Here is a 20,041-nt window from a genome sequence, read left to right as displayed (position 1 = left end):
TTAGGCTCTTTTAATGGCCAAGATTTTGCAAGATATATGGCCCTTTGTTTTCCCCCATAATTACTTGATTGTATTTTTCTACCGCCAAAAAAACGGTCTGGTCCGCAGCCGTCTCTTTATGACTGAATGACTTCGCGGCCATGCCGCTAAGGGCTACACGAACCCCGCGGTAGCGACCTTCGCTCCGTGCAGTTCATTTTCCTGAGGCACAGTGATAAGAGCAGCACCATTAATGGAAAGAGAATACAGATGGGATAGATAGTTCACTAACGTGGGGAAAAAGTGACTAACTGGAGATTTCAGAAATAAAATGCATTTATCATTACATTCCCTTACTTTCCCACTAAGGGATTGTAAAAGGCCGAAAAATTTCCCATGTTATATTAAGATCTTAGTGCATATAATTCTTTACAGGTAAAATCAGTACCAGGGAAACTGAATTAACACTCATATGTCATGATAAATCTACTTTGACTGAGATCCCATTAAATTTCATTAAAACTATATGGCATATTACTAGTTAAAATAAGTTAAGTTTGTGACACAAATTTTAACTGGTTAGGTAGGCTAATTTTCTTTGTACAAAAATATGACTAATAAAAATTTAGAATAAACATATTTTCCAGTACTTTAATTCAGTGATAGAAAAAATGTTTAACCTGGTTATTTTAATTCCATAACCTCTAGAATTGTTTACTAATTTGTTTTTGTGGTTGAGCTTTCTGCAGTGAACCACAACTATTTAAGGATCTCTTGAAACTCTTAAAACTGTTTTAGAGTCACTTAAATTACTTAACCAATTTTAATTACTTTAAAATGATGTCAACTCCTTTTAAAACTGCAGTTTAGTTGAAGGGGAAGCAAAGCTGCTCATAATTCTGTTGTTTTTCATGGCAAAAGGGCTCTCGGTTTGTGTTTTTACTATTACTCTGTCACCTAAGGGTTGGCATCCCCAACAGAGGGGATTTCCGAGAAGCCATCTGGCAGCTGCTGAAGGTCAAAAATGAACAGACAGTTTCTCTGAGGCAGGTGGCCAAGATTACAGTTGACCTCTTCTGGTGTGGCTAAAAATTCCCCCATGCGGTTTCAGGCCCTCAGACCAGGGCCCAGGTCTCACCTGGAGGCCTTGGTGAGACCTGAGAGAGAGTTGGTAGACATCCACCCAAACACAGACCCTGGCTCAAGGCCCCATCCTTAGGGTGGGTCTCTAGTTTGGCCATACCAAAAGAAGCCATAGAGTGGTTGAAATCTGAATATTCTTGAAAGAGGCAGGAGAAAATTAAAGCCAAACTTCTGCTCCTACCTTAGGCACTTGTGTGTTCAGACTCCCAAACACCAGGGATGTCAGATAAACTGGCCTGTTCTCTCTCTCTCTCTCTCTCTCTCTCTCTCTCTCTCTCTCTCTCTCTCTCTCTCTGAAGCATGGAACCACTGCAGCTGATGGGGAACAGTCTCAGGGAAGACAGGTATAGAAGGAGGTCTGGGAATAGCTTCAAGGGGTCAGACACAATTAACTTTCCAAAGAAGTAGCCAGGAGCTAGAGAATAACTCAAATCCAACAAGATTACTGGCCTCATTCTCCTATTCTGAAGAATAAATGTGCTTTTCTGTGTGTCTGTCTACAATGTGACTGTCCACATACAATGCACACAAAGAGAAACCTTCCCTGTTGCTTCATACATGCTGTGTGCTTCCTTCCTCAGGGGCTGATGCTAAGCCAACTGTCTCCATCTTCCCACCATCCAAAGATCAGTTACAGACTGGAAGCGCCTCAATCGTGTGCTTCCTGAACAACTTCTACCCCAAAGACATCAGTGTCAAGTGGAAAGTAGATGGCAGTGAGAAACAAGGCTCTCTCAACAGTTTGACTGAGCAGGACAGCAAAGACAACACCTACAGCATGAGCAGCACCCTGACGTTGTCCAAATCAGAGTATGACAGCCATAGCGTGTATACCTGCGAGGCTGTTCATAAGACGTCTACTTCACCCATCGTCTCGAGCTTCAACAAGAACGAGTGTTAGAGCCCCAGGTCCTGACGCACCACCACCTGCTCCCGAGGGCCATCCTCAATCTTCCCTCCTAAGGTTTCAGAGCTGTCTCCACAGCTGACCTTACCGATGTTGCAGTACTCCAAACCCTCTCCCCACCTCATCCCCCTCCCTTTCCCTGGCTTTTATCATGCTGATATTTGGGGAAGATATTGAATAAAGTGAATCTTTGCACTTGAGATCTTTGTCTCCTTTCGTTGTTTTTGTAGTTACCTGGTTTCTCTTCTAAAGAAGTTAAATATTTCATTGCCCTGAAATCCATGACACTTAAAAAACAAGAAAAAATCTTCCACCTGCCCTCCGTGACTGTCCCCTACATGGCAGCCCTCTCTAAGATTCACATCTCACCCCTTGCCACGGTGGGTTGGAGGAGGCTTGCTTCCTAGTTTTCCTCTCCTAAGTCCTCAAAGTCCAGAAGGGGACAGTTGTCACAAGCACATATTCTGTGAACTGATTCAGCCCACCCTGAAAACTGGGCAAGCAGTGGAGAGTTTTTACCACGGGAAGCAGAGAGAACATAAATGAACAAGCAATAGGGAGAGGTTTATGCTCATCATAGCACCTGAGCTTCATCTGCTCTCCATTGTCTTTTCAAACATGGATTGACTCCTATCTGCCATTGGTAATGCTGGACACTGTCCACAAGATTAAACGTATTCATCAAAATTATGGAAATGGTCCATAAAGCTGAGAGGTGATCTTTGTTATTTCTGGCCATAATCCACTTTTACATGCCTGTCTCTGTACACCAGAAACCTTAAGCAGCAACCAATGCTTAAGGAGTAAATGAGTTCAGAGACTCATTTATGAAAGCCTAAAACTTGAACAACCAAAATGTTAAGTTTTGGTATGTTCACAATTGAGCTACTACTCAATAAAGAGAATTAATGAAGTACAGCTAAAACAACAACATAGGTTAGTCTCATAAACATGTTAGTAAGCAAAAAAAAAAAAAAAGAAGAGGCATTTGGGTATTTTTCATCCATATAAGTTTAAAACTAGGTAAAAACAAAATTAAAAATTGGGAGACACATTACTGGAGGTAGGATAAGTTATGACACAGCAAGAAGGGAACCCTGTAGATGCGGGGGGATGCTCTGTTTCTCAGTGTGGGCTGCCACTTTGTGAAAATTCATATTATCGTACTTGGATCTATGTTCTCTCTGTATGTTCCATATTTCATAATTACTGCACATAAATAATCGCCTACTACCCAGTGCATAGATAAGAAAGGACAGAAGGTATGGATCACAGGTCAAGGTCAGAAAGACAAGAATGGGGGATCCAGGATCAAATGACCACATTCCTAGCTCTGCTCTCTTGTGTCCTCTATTATCCCATATTTCAGAGCTCAGACTACAAAATGTGAGTCAAACCCATGATACCTGCTTGCTGTCTCCTCCTCCATCCATCAAACTAGGAACATCCATGTATAAAAATGGGATGAGGGAGACTTTCAGCAATGGGCCAAGGAATATCAATAGCTTTGTCCAGGTGTGAAGAGGCCAGTATCAAAAGTTGTATTTGGGGAGGAAGAGGATTCATAACACTTACTTTCCCCCTCCCCCTCTTCCTGGGGGCCCCTGGGTTTAGCCCCTCATGGGATAATCCACTCAGTACACATTTACTAAGCACCTTCTCAGCCTACACTCTGAAGGAAGTAGAGAAATAATTAAGATAGTATTCCTTCCCTCAGTTGATACACAATCCAGTTTTCCTACTCCTTCCCTTTCTCAATCAGCACTAGAATAGGGGGAAAAAACAGTTGCTAAATTAGATATGAACACTTTGCCTTTCTACCGCTTCAGAATATTCATTACCATCCACTTTTTGAAGCTTTACAGGTTTTGGTTTTGGTTTTTTGTTTTTGTTTTTTTAATTTGTCTTTTCAAATACCATGGACTTATTCACCCGTTTCTGGGAACCAAATTTAGCAATCAACAACACCTCTAATCTGGCCATGAATGCAAAGCGAACCTCTTCTGAGAGGCAAGATTCTGAAGCCAGATCCATCAAGACCCAAACAAAAGAAAAATACATGCATGTTGATCATGCTCCTTAAAAACATATATGTTCAAGTCTTAACTACAACAGTGCCTGCAACAAAAAGGAAGGAAGGGTATAGGTATAGGTATAGGTATAGATGCTCTGAAATAATTCTGAGCATCCTGTGCTTAGTGGAAAAAAAACTAGTCTAATGTCACAAGATGTATTCTTTCTATTTAACAATCTTGAAATTACACCATTAGAGAGAAGGAGAGCAGATCACAGATTCCTAGGAGCTAGGGATAGTAGAGACAAGCAAACAGGACTATCAAGAGGATGTCACAAAGAGAGTCTTAGAGGTCATGGAATCACTGTCTTGCTTGCAGTGGTGGTTATATACATCTAGATATGTGATAAAATGGTTTAAAGATGTATACAAACGTTATATCAATATCAAATGTTTCATTTTGGCATTATATTGTAATTATGCAATAAGTAACTATTTGGACAAAGCGGATGGAGGTCACATAAAAGATGAGACCATACTAGTTAGGAACATAACTTAAAAACTATTTGAAAAACCATTTGTGTAACTAAAAGCCATTTTCTGTGACTTGAAATAATATGATGCCTGAGGTGGCCACTGAACAGATCAAATAAGACCTAAGCCTCAGAAGCAATACCCTGGCAGGTCACTGGGCAGCTCAGATAAGAGCTAGGCTTAGGACAGGCCTTGATATGCTAATGACATACCCCCAAGGTGCTAGAGAACCAGCCTAAAGCTGTGAGTCGTGACAGCACAAAGCTACTGCCCAATAAAATGAAAGGATAACTGGAACTTTGGGAAAGGTCTCTAGGATTGCTCTGTAGTGCTCCTGAGATGTGGCTTCTCTAGCCTTTGTGTTGAGACTGTGCGGCCCTGGCTTTGGTGGCTGTTGAACTTCCCGCACTGTCCCTAGGCCCACATTGGCCCATCTGTCAGTGTTAGCCATTGGCCTACATTCTCAAGGACCTCCTGGACCTCCATCAGTGCCAGTCTCCCACTGCCACAGCTGAAGACAGTCACAACAGACACAGATTGAGCCTGAAAGCTTCCTAAGCGTTCTCACCAAAGAAGATTCCCCTGCAGCAGCATTCTGCCCAAACAACTGTTCCCCACCTGGTGAGATTCTGCTTAGCTTTTATATTAGCATGATACTAAAAGGAAGGTTTGTGTGGATAAACCAAGCATATTAGAAAGACAATCTTTTGTGGACATCCTAACTGAGGAAAGCCTTACAGCGCATAGGCCCATGCTCTCCAACATACTGAATCCAAATGCGTCCTAAATCCAATGTTTGGCTTCTTTATTTAGAGAAGGACCTTAATGATTGGAGACACGCAGAAGGTGCACCATATCACTGTGGAGACAGACTGGGGTGACATGGTGGCTGTCAAGGAAGATTAAGATTGTCTGGAGCAACCAAAGGCTGGGAAAGAGGTAGGAAATGGCTTCTCCCTCAAAGCATCCAGAGGAAACCAACCCAACCAATGCTTTTTGCCTAAGACTTCTAGTCTCAGAACTGTGTGTGAGAAGCTAACTTCCTACTGTTTTAAGCCCCAGTGTATGACAACTTGTTAGGATATAGCCAAGAAACAGTACAATGCAGACAGGCAAAAGAATAGCTTAGCTTTCAGGGACCTTCCTTCTAAATTTATGAGTTGGCCCTCAGGTGTTCATGTGCCCAGAGATGACTGTGTCCACTCACAAGCCTCTACAGCCCCTCAAATTTGGACAGTTCGAATCAACATGAGCTAAAGATCAAATACACAAGAAATCCGGACTGCTTCTCTTGGTAAGTAGCATGCACGTTTTCTGCTCTAAACTAGAAACTGTGGAACTAACCTTCAACTGTGTCAGGTACTGGCTGTGGAAGTTCGTTACCTTGCATGAGACTCAATTTCTTATGTGTGTGATGCATGTAATGATGGCAATCACTGAACAGGCAAGAAATTATAAAGGTTAAAAGGAGCAACAGAAGCCGGGCGATGGTGACGCACGCCTTTAATCCCAGCACTCGGGAGGCAGAGGCAGGCGGATCTCTGTGAGTTTGAGACCAGCCTGGTCTACAGAGCTAGTTCCAGGACAGGCTCCAAAGTCACAGAGAAACCCTGTCTCGAAAAACCAAAAAAAAAAAAAAAAGGAGCAGCAAATGCGTGGCATAAGACACACGGCAGGCCTCCTGTTCAGAGTGCAGCGAGCCTGGCCAGTGGATGGCACATTGTGCCTTCAGCGATGTGCGGGATGGACTATGTCTTCCGCACCAAGTCCCATGAGTCTCATGGTAGGAATTAGGTGGAAAAGATGCAGCAGGGAAAGAAAACAATGGAAGGCGAATTAAAGATGGAAAACCAGAAAAAGATAGGAGAAATGAAAACAATAATCCCCACACTCAGGAGACAGAGCCAGGCAGATCTCTGTGAATTCCAGACCGTCTTGGTCTACATAATAAATTCCAGGCTAGCCAGAGCTACATAGTGAATGGGAGGAGGGAGAAGAGGGAAGGAGGAGAAGGAGAACAGCTAAGGAAAAGCAGGAAAGGCCTACCATGGCATTCCCCACCCACAGCAAGGAAGGTGTCCCATCTCCAGGTCAGATAGATTCTTAGCACAGTGTGGGGCTTGCTTGCCAATGAGGGAGAAGAGACAGGCCCACACTCATGATGCAGAGGGGGATGTCAATCACTAGATAATAAAAAAGCCCACACATCTTAGGAGCAGTGTGTAGATTATACTGAGTCAGGAACACAGGAGGAAAGATTAGAACTTCGTGATAGTGGGCAGTGGAGCTTAGTGTCACAGATCGGGACAAGAGCTAACGCACCGCCTCCTCCTGTCATTCCTGTCAAGGCATCCATGTTCCTCGACCCCTATCCTGGTTCCTTAGGTGTGTGATTTCACTCTCTGAAAACGAAGAGCTGCCTCTGGGGTCTCGAAGTTGCTTTCCAGCTTTAATGTCTGCATCTCAGAGTGGGGTCCTCTGTGACTGTGAATGAGCAGTAATTTTCCATTTGTAACTTTTTTGTCTATAAATGAAAGAATTTTGAGGTGGGGAAGGGTGCACGAGCCCCTAGCACTAATGAGGAGCTATGGACAGTTGATGGCTTGTGGGGAAGGGAGAGTCAGTTTGCTTTAAAATCTGGCTTCTGATAGATCCAACACATTCTAGTGGATGGCCTCACTGCCAGGGGAGTACAGACAGCAGAAACTGGAGTCAATGGGTCATTTTAACAATAGAAAGAGGGCATGAAGTCGGGGTAGAGAGGTAGGGGTAGATTTGGGAGGAGTTAGTGAAGGAGCTGGGTGAGTGCAATTAAATGCAGGAAACTCTCAAAGACTTAGTTAAAACATTTCCTTTTAAAAGCAAGAATTTCCAGAACCAGCTGGGCTTCCTAAAATTTGCTTCTGCAAAAGTTAGCAAGTTAAATAAATTGTTTTGGAGAAAAAGTAAAGGGAGAGAGGGGAATGGTGGAAGAGAGACATAAGGAAATTAAGAAAGGAGTGGAGGAAGCTAGAGGAGGAGAAAGAGGTGGCAAAGCTGATTGATACAAGATAAGAACTGAAACAGGAAGGAGAAAAGGGAAGCCAAGATGGATACATGTTTGTCTGTGATTTGTACTCAGCCTTGGCAAAGTTATTGATGAGTCTAATACATAACTCTTCTCTGTGTCAACCCAGCAGCATCTGGTTCTTTCTTACAAACAGACCCCCAGGAAGCTGGTGTCTATACCAAGCCCTGTTATCTTCTCATAGATGTACTGCTTCTACTGGGCACCCTTGTGAAGGGAGAGACGTTCATACTGAGATGTGTTACAACTTTTTAACACCAAGTTTAAAGAGTTTATACAACATATGTTTAATTAATAATTGCTATGATATAATTTGCATTTTTATTACTGTCAATATGGTAACACTATGGCTATATTAGGTTAAATCAATATATTAATAAGTTTAATTTCACAGGCTTATTTTTATAATGGGACTATTAGAAATTTTTAAATTTTATATGTGTTTTATAATCTACTTCTATCAGATAGTACTGTTCAGATTATGCTAAGCTAGTAAATGTGCCCTCTAAAGTGATCCCAAGTTGTTTGTTGGAGGTTTTTTGTTTTGTTTTTTGTTTTATTTTGGTGTTTGTTTGTTTTTGAAACAGGGCTTGAAGCTCTAGCTGTCATGGAACTCTCTCTGTAAACCAGCCTGGACTTGTACTCACAGAGATCCACCTGCCTCTGCCTCCTGAGTGCTGGCATTAAGGGTGTGTGCCACTCTAACTGGTTAGTTATCCTAAAGTTTTTTGGTTTTGTTTTTGTTTGTTTTGTAGTTTTGATGAAAGTTTCTAGACTTGATATTAAGCATGAAGAACTAAGGTGGAGTTTTTCTGAACCACACTCTCTACCTTACCAGATATTAAATCAACATTAACAGAAGGATCCAGTCCCAGACTAGAGGCACAGCATGCATTGGCTCCAGCTTCAGTCTGAGGTGCTGATTGGGGTTGGGGACAATAGATGAGAAACTGGCGAAGATTTGCCTCCAATTCTCCAATTACTGAAAGGCTAAGTTTGACTCCCAGCCATTTATTCTTTTTTTAACATTCTATCTCACGCTTGTCAGTTGCTCTGCAGAAAATATCCTCAATGCTTTTGCTTGCGATTGTGATCAGAGCAGTCATGAAAGTATAAGTCATAATTGCATCACTGTCCCAGAGCATATGTTCACTAAGACTCAAATGTAAGTGGACCTCAAACACTCATACATTGACATGATATGACAGAATGCAGGAGACTTGGAAAAGCTAAGTCACCCTCATGTGCCCTTTCAGATGCTGCAATAGTGCCAATAGGGGAGAATATAAAGTCATGTGACAAATGATCCATAGTTCCTGCCATTGATGCTCTTATAATCCATCAAACAGCCTAGCCCACATACAGGGAATTTGAACAAATCCTATCAAATACAATAAGACAATGTTTGGAGAACTTGTAAACATAATGACCTGAACTCAGTTTATGCTTTTATTCAACAAACATCTATTAAGTACCCCAAATGTACCAGGCTCTATCTCAGATGCTGATGAACAGCAGTGGAAAGTCCTAAGGTATATCTGTGCCTGATGTGTGCACAGCTCAGAATTATAGGGATGAAAAGAAGATGAAGCAGACCCTGCAGAATCACAGGAAGAATCAATTTACTTTGAATGAGTGAAAATTGGTAGTTTCAAATTTAAAAATGGGGACAGGGGTGCTAGGAATAAAGCCTAGTGACAGAGAGAATACTGGGGGGGGGGAGCAAATTGCACCTGACATATATTATCTGACTTTCTCTTGGTAACCTGCTGATAAATTCTCTAAAATGGATGTGGGGCAAGAGTCCAAGCAAGACATGGTTCTACTTAGAAACTCAGACTGCCAGGATGCGCTAACAAGGGATCTGTTGAGCTTCGAAAGTGAACTGAGAGTCTTCAGTTTGTACTTAGAAGGACCCAGTTGTCTTAACTAGAAAAGCTATGCCCATAGAAGGCACAGGTTTGGAAGAAAAAGCCAGGACTCACTGAAATTTATTTTGTGCATACTGTGAAGTAAGACTCAGAATTCCTTCTTTCCCATATAGATATGTGCTATTTGCTTAGAAAGACGTCCCTCCTCCATTGGATTCATTTGGAATACTTTGTGAAACTCTACTGGTCATGTGAGTTGAGTCTATAGCTAAGTTTCCTATTTCATCTAATTGTCTATCCTTACGCCAGGAGACAGTGACTTGATTGCTGAAGCCTTAGGAGACCTTTCTCAAACATGTTGATTCTGAGACAATTGTTGGATAACCAGAGATGTCAGGTGGACAGCTGGGTACTATGTCCAAAATCCAGATTAAGAGGCGAATGTTGGAAACAGAGATGCCATTATGATCAGCTAGAGAGCATGGCTCAAGAAACCCAAGTCCTGATCTGGCATGCACGCCAGCATAGCAAGCCGATAAAATGAGGAGAGTGACCACAAAAGAAGACAAAAAGGATTTGCCAGAGGATAAGGGACACTAGGAGGAGAGAGATGTACTAGAGTCCAAGATAATCCAGGAAAAATGTTACAAAGAGGATAAACATTTCGACTGTGTTGACGGATGATGACAGGTGGCCTAAGATGAGGAGTGGAAGTGGACGGACAGACTCTGGGATGGGGGATCGTTGGTGAACTAAAGGAGAGAAGTTCTATAAAGGGCAAGGGCAAGAATTTGATCAGAAAGGATTCAAGAGAAAATAGAGAGGGAAAAAAGTTGGATACAGAATGCATGGGAAACCATTTGAAGGAAAGAAGTAGAAAATGGAGAGAAAGAATGAGGCGGTAACTAGAGAAAGAATAGAAAAGTTGTCTGCAGAGGATATATGTGAAATTCGGAGAAATGGCAGCATTGCTAGTGCTGATGGGAAGGATCAAGTAGAGGTTAAAAAAAATGCAGGGCAGAACAAAAGGAGAAATTTCTGGAACCATGCCCCCTGGATAGGTGAGGCAGTAGGCAGGCACAGGTGGAAGTATCACCTTTGAATAGGCACAGACCGCTCACCACAACAGCAAGGGAGGAGGGAGTGTGCCTGACATAGCTGCAGAGAGGCCCAGACATCAGTAAATATGTATTCCTTGGATGTTGTAGCTTCAGACATTTGAGAAGACCCTGTAGACTGATGTAAGTACTCAAGGTTATAGGCAGGATGTAGCTAGGAGAGGATAGTATGGGGAAGGAGAGAGATCATGCTAGATTGTGCCCTTGCTACTTGTCATGAGCCTTCCCTTGGCTTATCTTGATGTCTTTTTCCCTGAAACATTTCTTACAGATGCACCAACATATAGTCGTTGCATTCCTAAAAAAACTCATTTCATCTGTCTGTCTCCTTCTTTCTCCTTGCTCTGTCCTTCCATCTGCCTACACTCCTATTTCAAAATTGAGTAGACTGCTGGGTTGTGGTGCATGGCTTTAATCCCAGCACTTGGGAGGCAGAGGCAGGCAGATCTCTGTGAGTGTGAAGCCAGCCTGATCTACAGAGCAAGCTTCAGGACAGGCTCCAAAGCTACATATAGAAACCCTGTCTTTAAAAAAAACAAAAGAATAAGAAAAAAGAGAGATTGAATAGTCCTTAACATATCTCCTGTGTGACTGAGTATTTTATGAAATGTTCCACCTCCCAAATCTGGATGACCTCTTTTGTATTCCTGGAGCTATGAGGCTCTCTGCATAGACTCAAAAAAGAAAAATACAGACAGGAGAGGTAACAAAGTAGGGAAGGCTAAACTGGCACTGCCCCCTGTATGGCTCTTTAATTTCTGGTACCCCACACCGAGGTGTTATTAGCTGTGACTCAGATGAAGAAACCAGTGCTAAAGTTCTCATATTTGAACCTTATGGAACTAATAGAGAAAAAGATTTAAGGCAGGGCTATAAAGCCCAATGGCCCATGCCTTTTCCAAATTTTCCACATGGTAAACTCCATATAGATTCTTTATAAGAACATTGGTGTATAAGCTTGAATGGATAATGAATAAAGGTTGCTACTCTCTACCAGCCATCAACATAAATATGTAAGTTTTGACTCCACCATGGGTTCAAGGGCAAATGAGAAATAGACCCCAACCTAAGACAAAGCTATAAAACATTGATGACCACATAGCCTATGGTGGCTCCACAGATGCCAACTTGTGAGTTTGTCACTGTTAACAGTAATAGACAGTGTCTCAGCTTATGTCACTGAGTCTTCAGGAAGATCCTGAAGCAACTTACATTTCACCCTTTCTTAAAGATAGGAAAGTTAAGATTTAGAGGGAATAAATTCCATGCCTAAGATCACACAATCAGTTAAGTCCAACGTGGCCTGATCAAGAGGCCCAATTCAAACCCAATGCTGTTCTTTCACTAATTCTCATGTACAATTGCTGGTTCCAGAAGCAAAGGATCAGTGAATGTCCCAGTGGGGGAAAAAACTTAGAAATCAAATGACTCATTTAACAAGCAAGGAAACGAAAAGGTGGAGATGGAATGGTAGACTTGGGGTAGCTGTACCCTCCTGTAACCCCAACACTGGGAAGGCTGAGGCAGGAACTCCTCAATCTCAACCCATCTTAGGCTGCATGGAGAAACTCTCCCAAAAATAATTACTAATTACTTAACTAATAGGAGATTAAATGATAAGATCTGGTCACTAAGAGGCAGAATTGAGAGTAGAGGTCAGTGTTTTCTACCTGCTATGTTTTTAAATGGCAAAACGGATCTAAGTGTAGATAAACAGTGAGAAGATTCTATTGATCTCTACAACTGAGAATGTTAGATTCGTTTAGAAAAATACTACCAGTCCACATCTTCCACCATTTTGGTGCAGTACTGAGGACCCACACATTACCTCCCCACCCATCCCCCCACCCCAGACTGGTTATTGAGTTTCATGGTGACTGGTCTGAAAAGATTAAAAAAAGTAATGCTACCTTATGAGGGAGTGTCCCATGGACCAAGATAGCAACTGTCATAGCAACCGTCACACTGCTTTGATCAAGAAGGCCTTTTGCAGAACTGAAAACAGAACCTTAGGCACATCTGTTGCTTTCACTCCCATCCTCCTTCAATAGGCTGGGTGGTGCACTCCACACCCTTTCAAGTTTCCAAAGCCTCACACACCTGCCCCCCACCCCAGCACCTGGCCAAGGCTGTGTCCAGCACTGGGATGAAAATGATACCAACCCCCATCTTGTTTGATATTACTCTATCTCAAGCCCCAGGATGGTCTTTCGTCCTAATGTTCTTCCACTATCAAATCTCAACTTGGAATAACCAGTGTCTTTGAAGGGTTCTGATGCAGTCACAGGGCCCATATACAATGTAAAACCTGTGAAAAGGATGAGACCCAGACAGTTTCTGAAAGTACCTGAGAGCAGCAAGAAATAGTTGTGTTAAATAGTTTGGTCATCTCAAGGCTGAGAGACTTGGGAGGATAGGGATGGACTGTATCAGCATTTCAGGATAGATGTTAGTAAATGCCAAATAGCACACAACAGAAGTAACTTCTTCTTACTATATCCCTTTTCCATCCACACATATGGCCATCCTCATATCCATTCACCCAGATGTTGGCCCTTCACCAAGAAAACCTAGCATTTAGGAGAGAAAATTGTGTGTTTGTATATGTAAGTAGTCACTTACATTTATTTTTGTGGATTTTGCTTTTTCTTTTTTTGTTTTGTTTTGTTGTTGTTGTTTGTTTGGTTTGGTTTTAGGTTTTTGTTTTTGAGACAGGGCTTCTCCCTATAGCCCTGGCTGTCCTAGAACTAGCTCCATAGATCAGACTGACCTTGAACTCAAAGAGATCTTCCTGCCTCTGCCTCCCAAGTTCTGGAATTAACGGCATGCACCACCACCACCTGGTTTTTGAGGGTGGTTTTTGAGGCAGAATCTCACTATGAATCCTAAATTGGTCTCAAACCCGTAATTCTCTCATCTGACATGATTACGGATACATAAAACCATGCTGGTCCAATCATTGGTGTCTCCAGGCACCTCCCTCTGGATTTTGTGCTGCAAATAACATAAACAAAAAGAAGTTCCAGTGTCAAGGAGCTCCCAGCCTACAGCAGAAGCAATCAACCAGAAGTTGCACCATGCAGTAGGTGGGTATGGGTGAATTATCTAGCCAGTTCTGCAGAACCAAACTACAAGAAAGCCATGTAACACATGTTGAAGGTCAGAGAAGGTACATGGCCTCAACCACTTGCCAAATGCTATCCAACCCGGGAACTCCCTGGCACCGAGGGCATTCTCAAAGATCATTCTAATGCTTCAGGCCTCTGCTTGGGAATGGGTCATATGCGAGTCCATCAGTTACACATTTATTTGTTCTTCCTTTGTCTTTAGTTATCTTACTATATTAAAGCAATTTCTATAAAATCTCTACATCTAAGTCATTGTGTGCAACCAACGAGGCACTATATACAGTCTGCTTAGCACAGAACATAGTGTGGCATATATGCTCAAACTTTTCACAGTCCCTTTCTTTTTTTTTTTTATTGAAAGAAAAAAAATTCCCGCCTCCTCCCAGCCTTCCATTTCCCTCCTCCTTCTCCCACTCTTCTCCTCCTCCCCCCACTCCTCTCCCCCTCCCTCTCCAGTCCAAAGAGCAGTCAGGGTTCCCTGCCCTGTGGAAAGTCCAAGGTCCTCCCCGCTCCCTCCATGTCTAGGAAGGTGAACATCCAAACTGGCTAGGCTCCCACAAAGCCAGAACATGAAGTAGGATCAAAACCCAGTGCCATTGTCTTTGGTTTCTCATCAGCCCTCATTGTCCGCCATGTTCAAAGAGTCTGGTTTTATCCCATGCTTTTTCAGTCACAGTCCTGCTGGCCTTGGTGAGCTCCCAATAGATCAGCCCCACTGTCTCAGTGGGTGGGTGCACCCATCATGGTCCTGACTTCCTTGCTCATGTTCTCCCTCCTTCTGCTCTTCATTGGGACCTTGGGAGCTCAATCCGATACTCCAGTGTGGGTCTCTGTCTCTATCTCCATCCATCGCCAGATGAAGGTTCTATGGTGATATGCAAGATATTCATCAGTATGGCTATAGGATAGGGTCATTTCAGGTTCCATATCCTCAGCTGCCCAAGGAGCTAACTGGGGACATCGCCCTGGGCACCTGGGAGCCCCTCTAGGTCCAAATCTCTTGCCAACCCTAAAATGGCTCCCTTAATTAAGTTATGTGATTCCCTGCTCCTCTATCCAACCTTCCTTTCTCCCAATCATCCCGTTTCCCCAAGTTTCCCCCATTCTCCCCTTCTTACTTTTCTCTCCCCATCTCCCCTTACCCCCGTCCCACCCCACCCCCAAGTCCCCAATGTTTTGCCCAGCAATCTTGTCTACTTCCCATACCCAGGATAACAACTATATGTTTTCCTTTGGGTTCACCTTCTTATTTAGCTTCTTTAGGATCACAGATTATAGACTCAATGACCATTATTTGTGGCTAGAAACCAATTATGAGTGAGTACATCCCATGTTCCTCAAGTGAGGTATCCCAGACCCGCAGTCCCTTTCTTATTGATCTGTTTGTTTGATGACTTGATTTTGCTGCTGTTGCTGTGTTTATTTGGTTTTTGAGATAAAGTCTCCTTCTGTATATCCCTGGTTGACCTATAACTCTCTATAAAGAACAAGGTAGCCTCAAATTTACAGTGGTCCTCCTGCCTCCACCTCCCAGTGCTTTGAGATGGGGTTTCTCTGTGTAGTCCTAGCTGTTCTGGAGCTCACTCTGTAAAACAGGCTGATCTCAAACTCACAGAGATCCACCTGTTTCTGCCTCCCAAGTACTGGGATTAAAGGTGTGTGCCACTACCACCCAGCTCATATTCTTAATTATTAACACTTCTTGGGTTCCATAGTTAAGCTCAGTAAGCATTCTCCCCTCAGTAATCCCACAAGAAATCCTCTAATTTAGACTGAAATATCTGTTTCTTCCAATATGCAATAACACATTTACCAACTTAACAGAAAAGGGTAATAAAAATCTGACAATTGAGAAGATAGAGAAAATGAGACACAAGGTGAAGATACTGTTTGCAAATCCTGTGTCTCATCCCCAGGCTTAGGGAACTTGGTCATATCCACATATTTTCCCCCATCCACACCATGAAGTGCCATAAAGGAGCTTAGAGAATGTTGCAGGGTTAAGGTACAGCATGCATTTCCCAAAAGACTAATGCTGAAGGAAAAGAATAGAGTTTCAAGAAATCTAACCATCCAGCTGTCTTCCCCACCAGACCATAAATTTAGGGTGTGTTCTTCATCCTTGTGGGAAAAAAGACCCTGGACATTAAAATATCACAAACACTGTTGGCCTACAAACCAACCAAAACCTGACTTCCTACCCACTCAGTTCACAGTCACAGAATGACGGTATGTTTACTGAAAATCTTTCATCCCTAAAAATTTTAAATTTTGGGGGCCTTTCATTTTATTTTTTTAAGGGAACAAACACTGTAAATAGAGGAGAATGAAAAAAGAAGAAGAAGAAAAAAAAGAAAAGAAACCACCTTGGGGAATTTTGACGTATTTGACACAGAAGTTATAGGAAATTATAACTTTTTACACTGAATTGTTTCGTCTATGGATGTAACTTGCACATGAGAATCAGCAGAAGATTGGGAAAGCCACTCAAGGACCAGGAGGAAGTGGCAAGTCCTGCCCTTCTGGTGCTGGAGCAGTACCCACACTCAGCACTCACTTCCCTCCACTTAGAGTCTATCTCCCGACAAAAGCTCAGATGTGTGGCCTAGGAAGAAGGAGGGGGGGGGGAGAAGGACCTCTGACCTACTTCTATTCGGTTCACAATCTTCTCTCACAGACTTAAGGATCCGCATATGGGTTCTCCTTACATAATTTCTTTGTCATATGCCAAAAACAACAATCTAGACATGAGGAAATCCTGGACTGAGGTTCACCACCCAAACACTAAATCTGACACCCTCGATAGTTGTCCAGTCTCTTTCCTCTCCCTCTTCCTCTACCTGTCCCTCCCACCACCCCCTATTTGGGGGGTGTGGGTGAGGTGAGGGTGGTCTTGTTTAGTTTTTTGTTTATTTGGCTTTACTGATTTATTGATTTATAGAATTTCACAATGTACCCAAGCTGGTCTCAATTTCACAATCCTCCTGCCTCAACCTCCTGATTGCTGAGATTACAAGTATGTGTGTGTCACCATCTCCTTTCTTTCTTTATGAAGAGATTGAGAATGCTCCTAGGGTGTGGGTAAGATCCATGAAATATTTTATTTAACACATTAATGTTTATGCATTAGTTCCATATATGCACAATTAAAGAAAAATTTTTAAATGATTACATGGAAAATATTTTTAAAAGAACAGAGAAAAAGATAAGAGAGATGAAAATAATGAAGGAAAACAGTGGAAGGCTGCAATGACTGAAGAGCTTGGCTGTGTGCGTCTGTCTGTGTATTGCCATGCCTGCCACCTGGGCTGCCACTCCGTACACCGGAATCCATCGTTAAGTGGCGTGCTTTTGGAGGCTCCAATGGTGATGTTAACCAAAGCAGCTCACACCAACATAGGAAGATTCCTTTGGATTATTGCAATAAGGATATGACCCATTGCAGCCAAAAGACTGGGAAAGCTCAATACAAGCATGAATGCATGCCTTTGTGCAGACTGCTTGTCAGTCTGCTGCAGGCTCTCTGCACTCTCAGCCTCACTGTGGTTTTCTAGCACACTGTTGTTCAGAAATACAGTGAGCCCGATTATCACATAAGAAAAAGGAACGCATTCTTCTTTCCAGTCCTATATTCTGTTACAGTAGCTGTTAAGTGACATTAAACAAATTCCTAACATTTGTCACTGGCCTACTTGATATGACCGTGGCAAATAACATTGTCGCCCATATTGTCATATGTAATGGGGCTAGAGAAATGGCTCAGCATTTAAGGCATGGACTGCTCGTCCAGAGGACTTGAGTTTGCTTCCCAGATTCATGCAATGCTCCAAAATAATGAGACATAAATGACTTCACTATAGCACCACCAAATCTGTTAACTTTGAAATTCCTATGAGCTGTTTATCTTCAGGGATGTCTGAACAATGAAAACTTGGTTCTCTTTCCATCTGACCTGAAGAAGTTCCATGTTACCTAGAGCACTGGTCATGAAAACCTCCTACTATCAACCCTATGCTCACTCTCTCCTTGATTTTCCATGTCACACTATTTACTAAATAAATCATTTATGTATTTGACTTGTGCAAGTTCCAAGTATTTCTTGTTAAAATGCAAACCTTCTGAGCCTGGTAGCACAAACTTGAAATTCCAGCTACTTGGGAAGCAGAGGGAGAAAAATCTAACATTTAAGACTTGCCAGGGCTGCAGTGCAAGTTTGAAGCTAGCCTGGTCAAGTTAGTGAAACCCTTTCTCAAAATCAAATATAAATATGTGTGTGTGTGTGTGTATGTGTGTACATACACATATATGTGTGTGTATATATATGTGTGTGTGTGTGTAAATATATACTATATATATATTAAAGGCTGGGGAGATTGTTTCATGGCAGAATACTTGCCTAGCATATATATAAGGTACTAGATATAATCCCAAGTACCACAAAAAACAATGTACATAATAATAATAAATTTTACATAGCAAACTTTTACAAATATATTTCATAAGCTCCTGAGGGACAGAATCTGTAGCCTCTTAGCAGAAACTGATTCTGTTCCCCAGAAAACTGTACATCAAAGGATTTACTGTAATTATAATTGTAATCATAGAGGACTTATAGAAAATCATCCTTGATTTCTACACTTCAGCTTATAATTTATCTACCACTCCTTGGAAACACCTTGAAGCTTGTGTGATTTTTATGGCTGTTCAGCGCTTTGTACAGAGCACAGCATCTTGATCAGACAAGCGCCTGCTGAATACGTGAACACAGATGAGAAAAAGCTGTTGATGACTGTAGGGTCTTGTTTTTCAGGGTTTATAGAGTTGTTTTTCTGTACGCATGGGTGTATTTATTTATTTTCTGGGTACACTGACTGACAGAGTGTGACATTATTACCCTCTGTTTACAGGTGAAAGAGCAGAACCGTCTAGAGACTCACTCGAGTGGAAGCCACCTCTCGCACCTGCCCTGTGTAATTAGACCTTCTGTACACACAGTCAATTGCCAGAATCAATGTCGCCAGCTTCCGAAGAGTCCTGCTGCACAAACAATCCACTCTTCACTTATTTTTCTATTGTCCTGTGTCACATCTGTGCATTGTTGCCTAAAGCTCCAGAGGCACTTCCTGTAAGGACAGCAGACTGTACCTACTGCAGCCAGACAGCTAGAAATGATTTTTTTTGCCTCTCCTGACTCTGGGTAATCCAAAACTATTCCACAACCCAACCCTCCACCCAGTACTATGGCCACAATCATCACCTCTGAGGACACATGGAAATTTGCTGTTAGTGTCAAGAGGGCAAGACGACACTGGGGTTGAGTGATTTGGTCCCATGTAAGAGTTCATTAATTTGGCAAACAGGTTTGTGTGTGTGGTGCGTGTGTGTGTGTGTGTGTGTGTGTGTGTGTGTGTGTGTGTGTGTGGACAAATTTCTCAAACAACCTCATTTAATTATAAAAATAAATCTTTTTAAACTTTTCAACCTTTATTACAACATATATAACTATGGCCTGCAAACAAGCCAGACTCATGGAAAAGTGACTACTGCTCACCTGCGTTACAATTGTGACCACTTTCCACCTGAGTTACAGCTGTTTTACAGACACAAGAAAGAGTGGAATAGAGGCCAGGCATGGTGGCGCATGCCCTACAGCACGGCCTGGCTTACTCGGCCTTGTGAGGAACTAATGTTAAAACAATATTAAAAACCAGGGCTCAGGGCTTTCCATCTTGTCCTTTCTCTACACTCTTAATCTAACTTAGGAGACCTTGAGGAGCTGTCAGTGGCATTTGAAATGCCCATGAGCATCCCTATGGTGACAAGAAGGCAGAGCATGTCAGCCATTCATTTGGGATTTGATCACTGCACTCACTTGCACAAACGCTCATGGATTTAGGAGACAATTGCATTGGATAACTTTCCCGAAGTTGGCTTGGGTTAGATTGGTGTGACTTCAATCAAACCAACAGTTAGAAGGCTGACAAATGTCACGGTTGTGTTGTGTTATCTCAGGTTTCTGTCCTTGACAAGAACCAAGCTGTTCAAGTCCCAGAAGGGGAAGCCCTAAGAAAGCACTGCAGTGTAAAGTGCTGCCTGGAATCAGCACATTGCTGAAAAGCCAAACTTAAGCTGGTAAGTTCTTCTGCAAAGAAAACCTCCATCAGATGTGCCAGCAGCTAAAGCACTTGCCACATATGCAAGCATGAAGACCTGAGTTCAGATCCCCAGGACTCACATAGAACCAGACACAGAAGCACACATCTGTAATGGCAGCACTCCA

General features: G+C 42.4%; 1 long non-coding RNA gene and 1 gene segment (V, D, J or C); both read left to right on the top strand.

The window, feature by feature from the left end:
* LOC142856439 (Ig kappa chain V-III region MOPC 321-like) overlaps nt 1-2,229 on the top strand; it is a 137,641-nt gene extending 135,412 nt beyond the window's left edge. Inside the window, 1 exon segment of the V gene segment in view lies at nt 1,704-2,229. Within this exon segment, the coding sequence occupies nt 1,704-2,023 (320 nt within the window).
* Nucleotides 2,230-5,523: 3,294 nt separating this feature from the next.
* Nucleotides 5,524-20,041, top strand: part of LOC142856450 (uncharacterized) — a 36,185-nt gene continuing 21,667 nt past the window's right edge. Inside the window, exons 1-4 of the long non-coding RNA XR_012911646.1 lie at nt 5,524-5,871; nt 9,689-9,766; nt 18,669-19,094; nt 19,774-19,893. This is a non-coding gene — a long non-coding RNA (uncharacterized LOC142856450). The remainder of the gene's footprint in view (nt 5,872-9,688; nt 9,767-18,668; nt 19,095-19,773; nt 19,894-20,041) is intronic.

This window comes from Microtus pennsylvanicus, chromosome 8, assembly GCF_037038515.1.
Source record: "Microtus pennsylvanicus isolate mMicPen1 chromosome 8, mMicPen1.hap1, whole genome shotgun sequence".
Classification (NCBI taxonomy): domain Eukaryota; kingdom Metazoa; phylum Chordata; class Mammalia; order Rodentia; family Cricetidae; genus Microtus; species Microtus pennsylvanicus.
The sequence above is the reverse complement of the archived record's forward strand: the minus strand, read 5'-3'. Positions and strand labels throughout refer to the sequence as shown.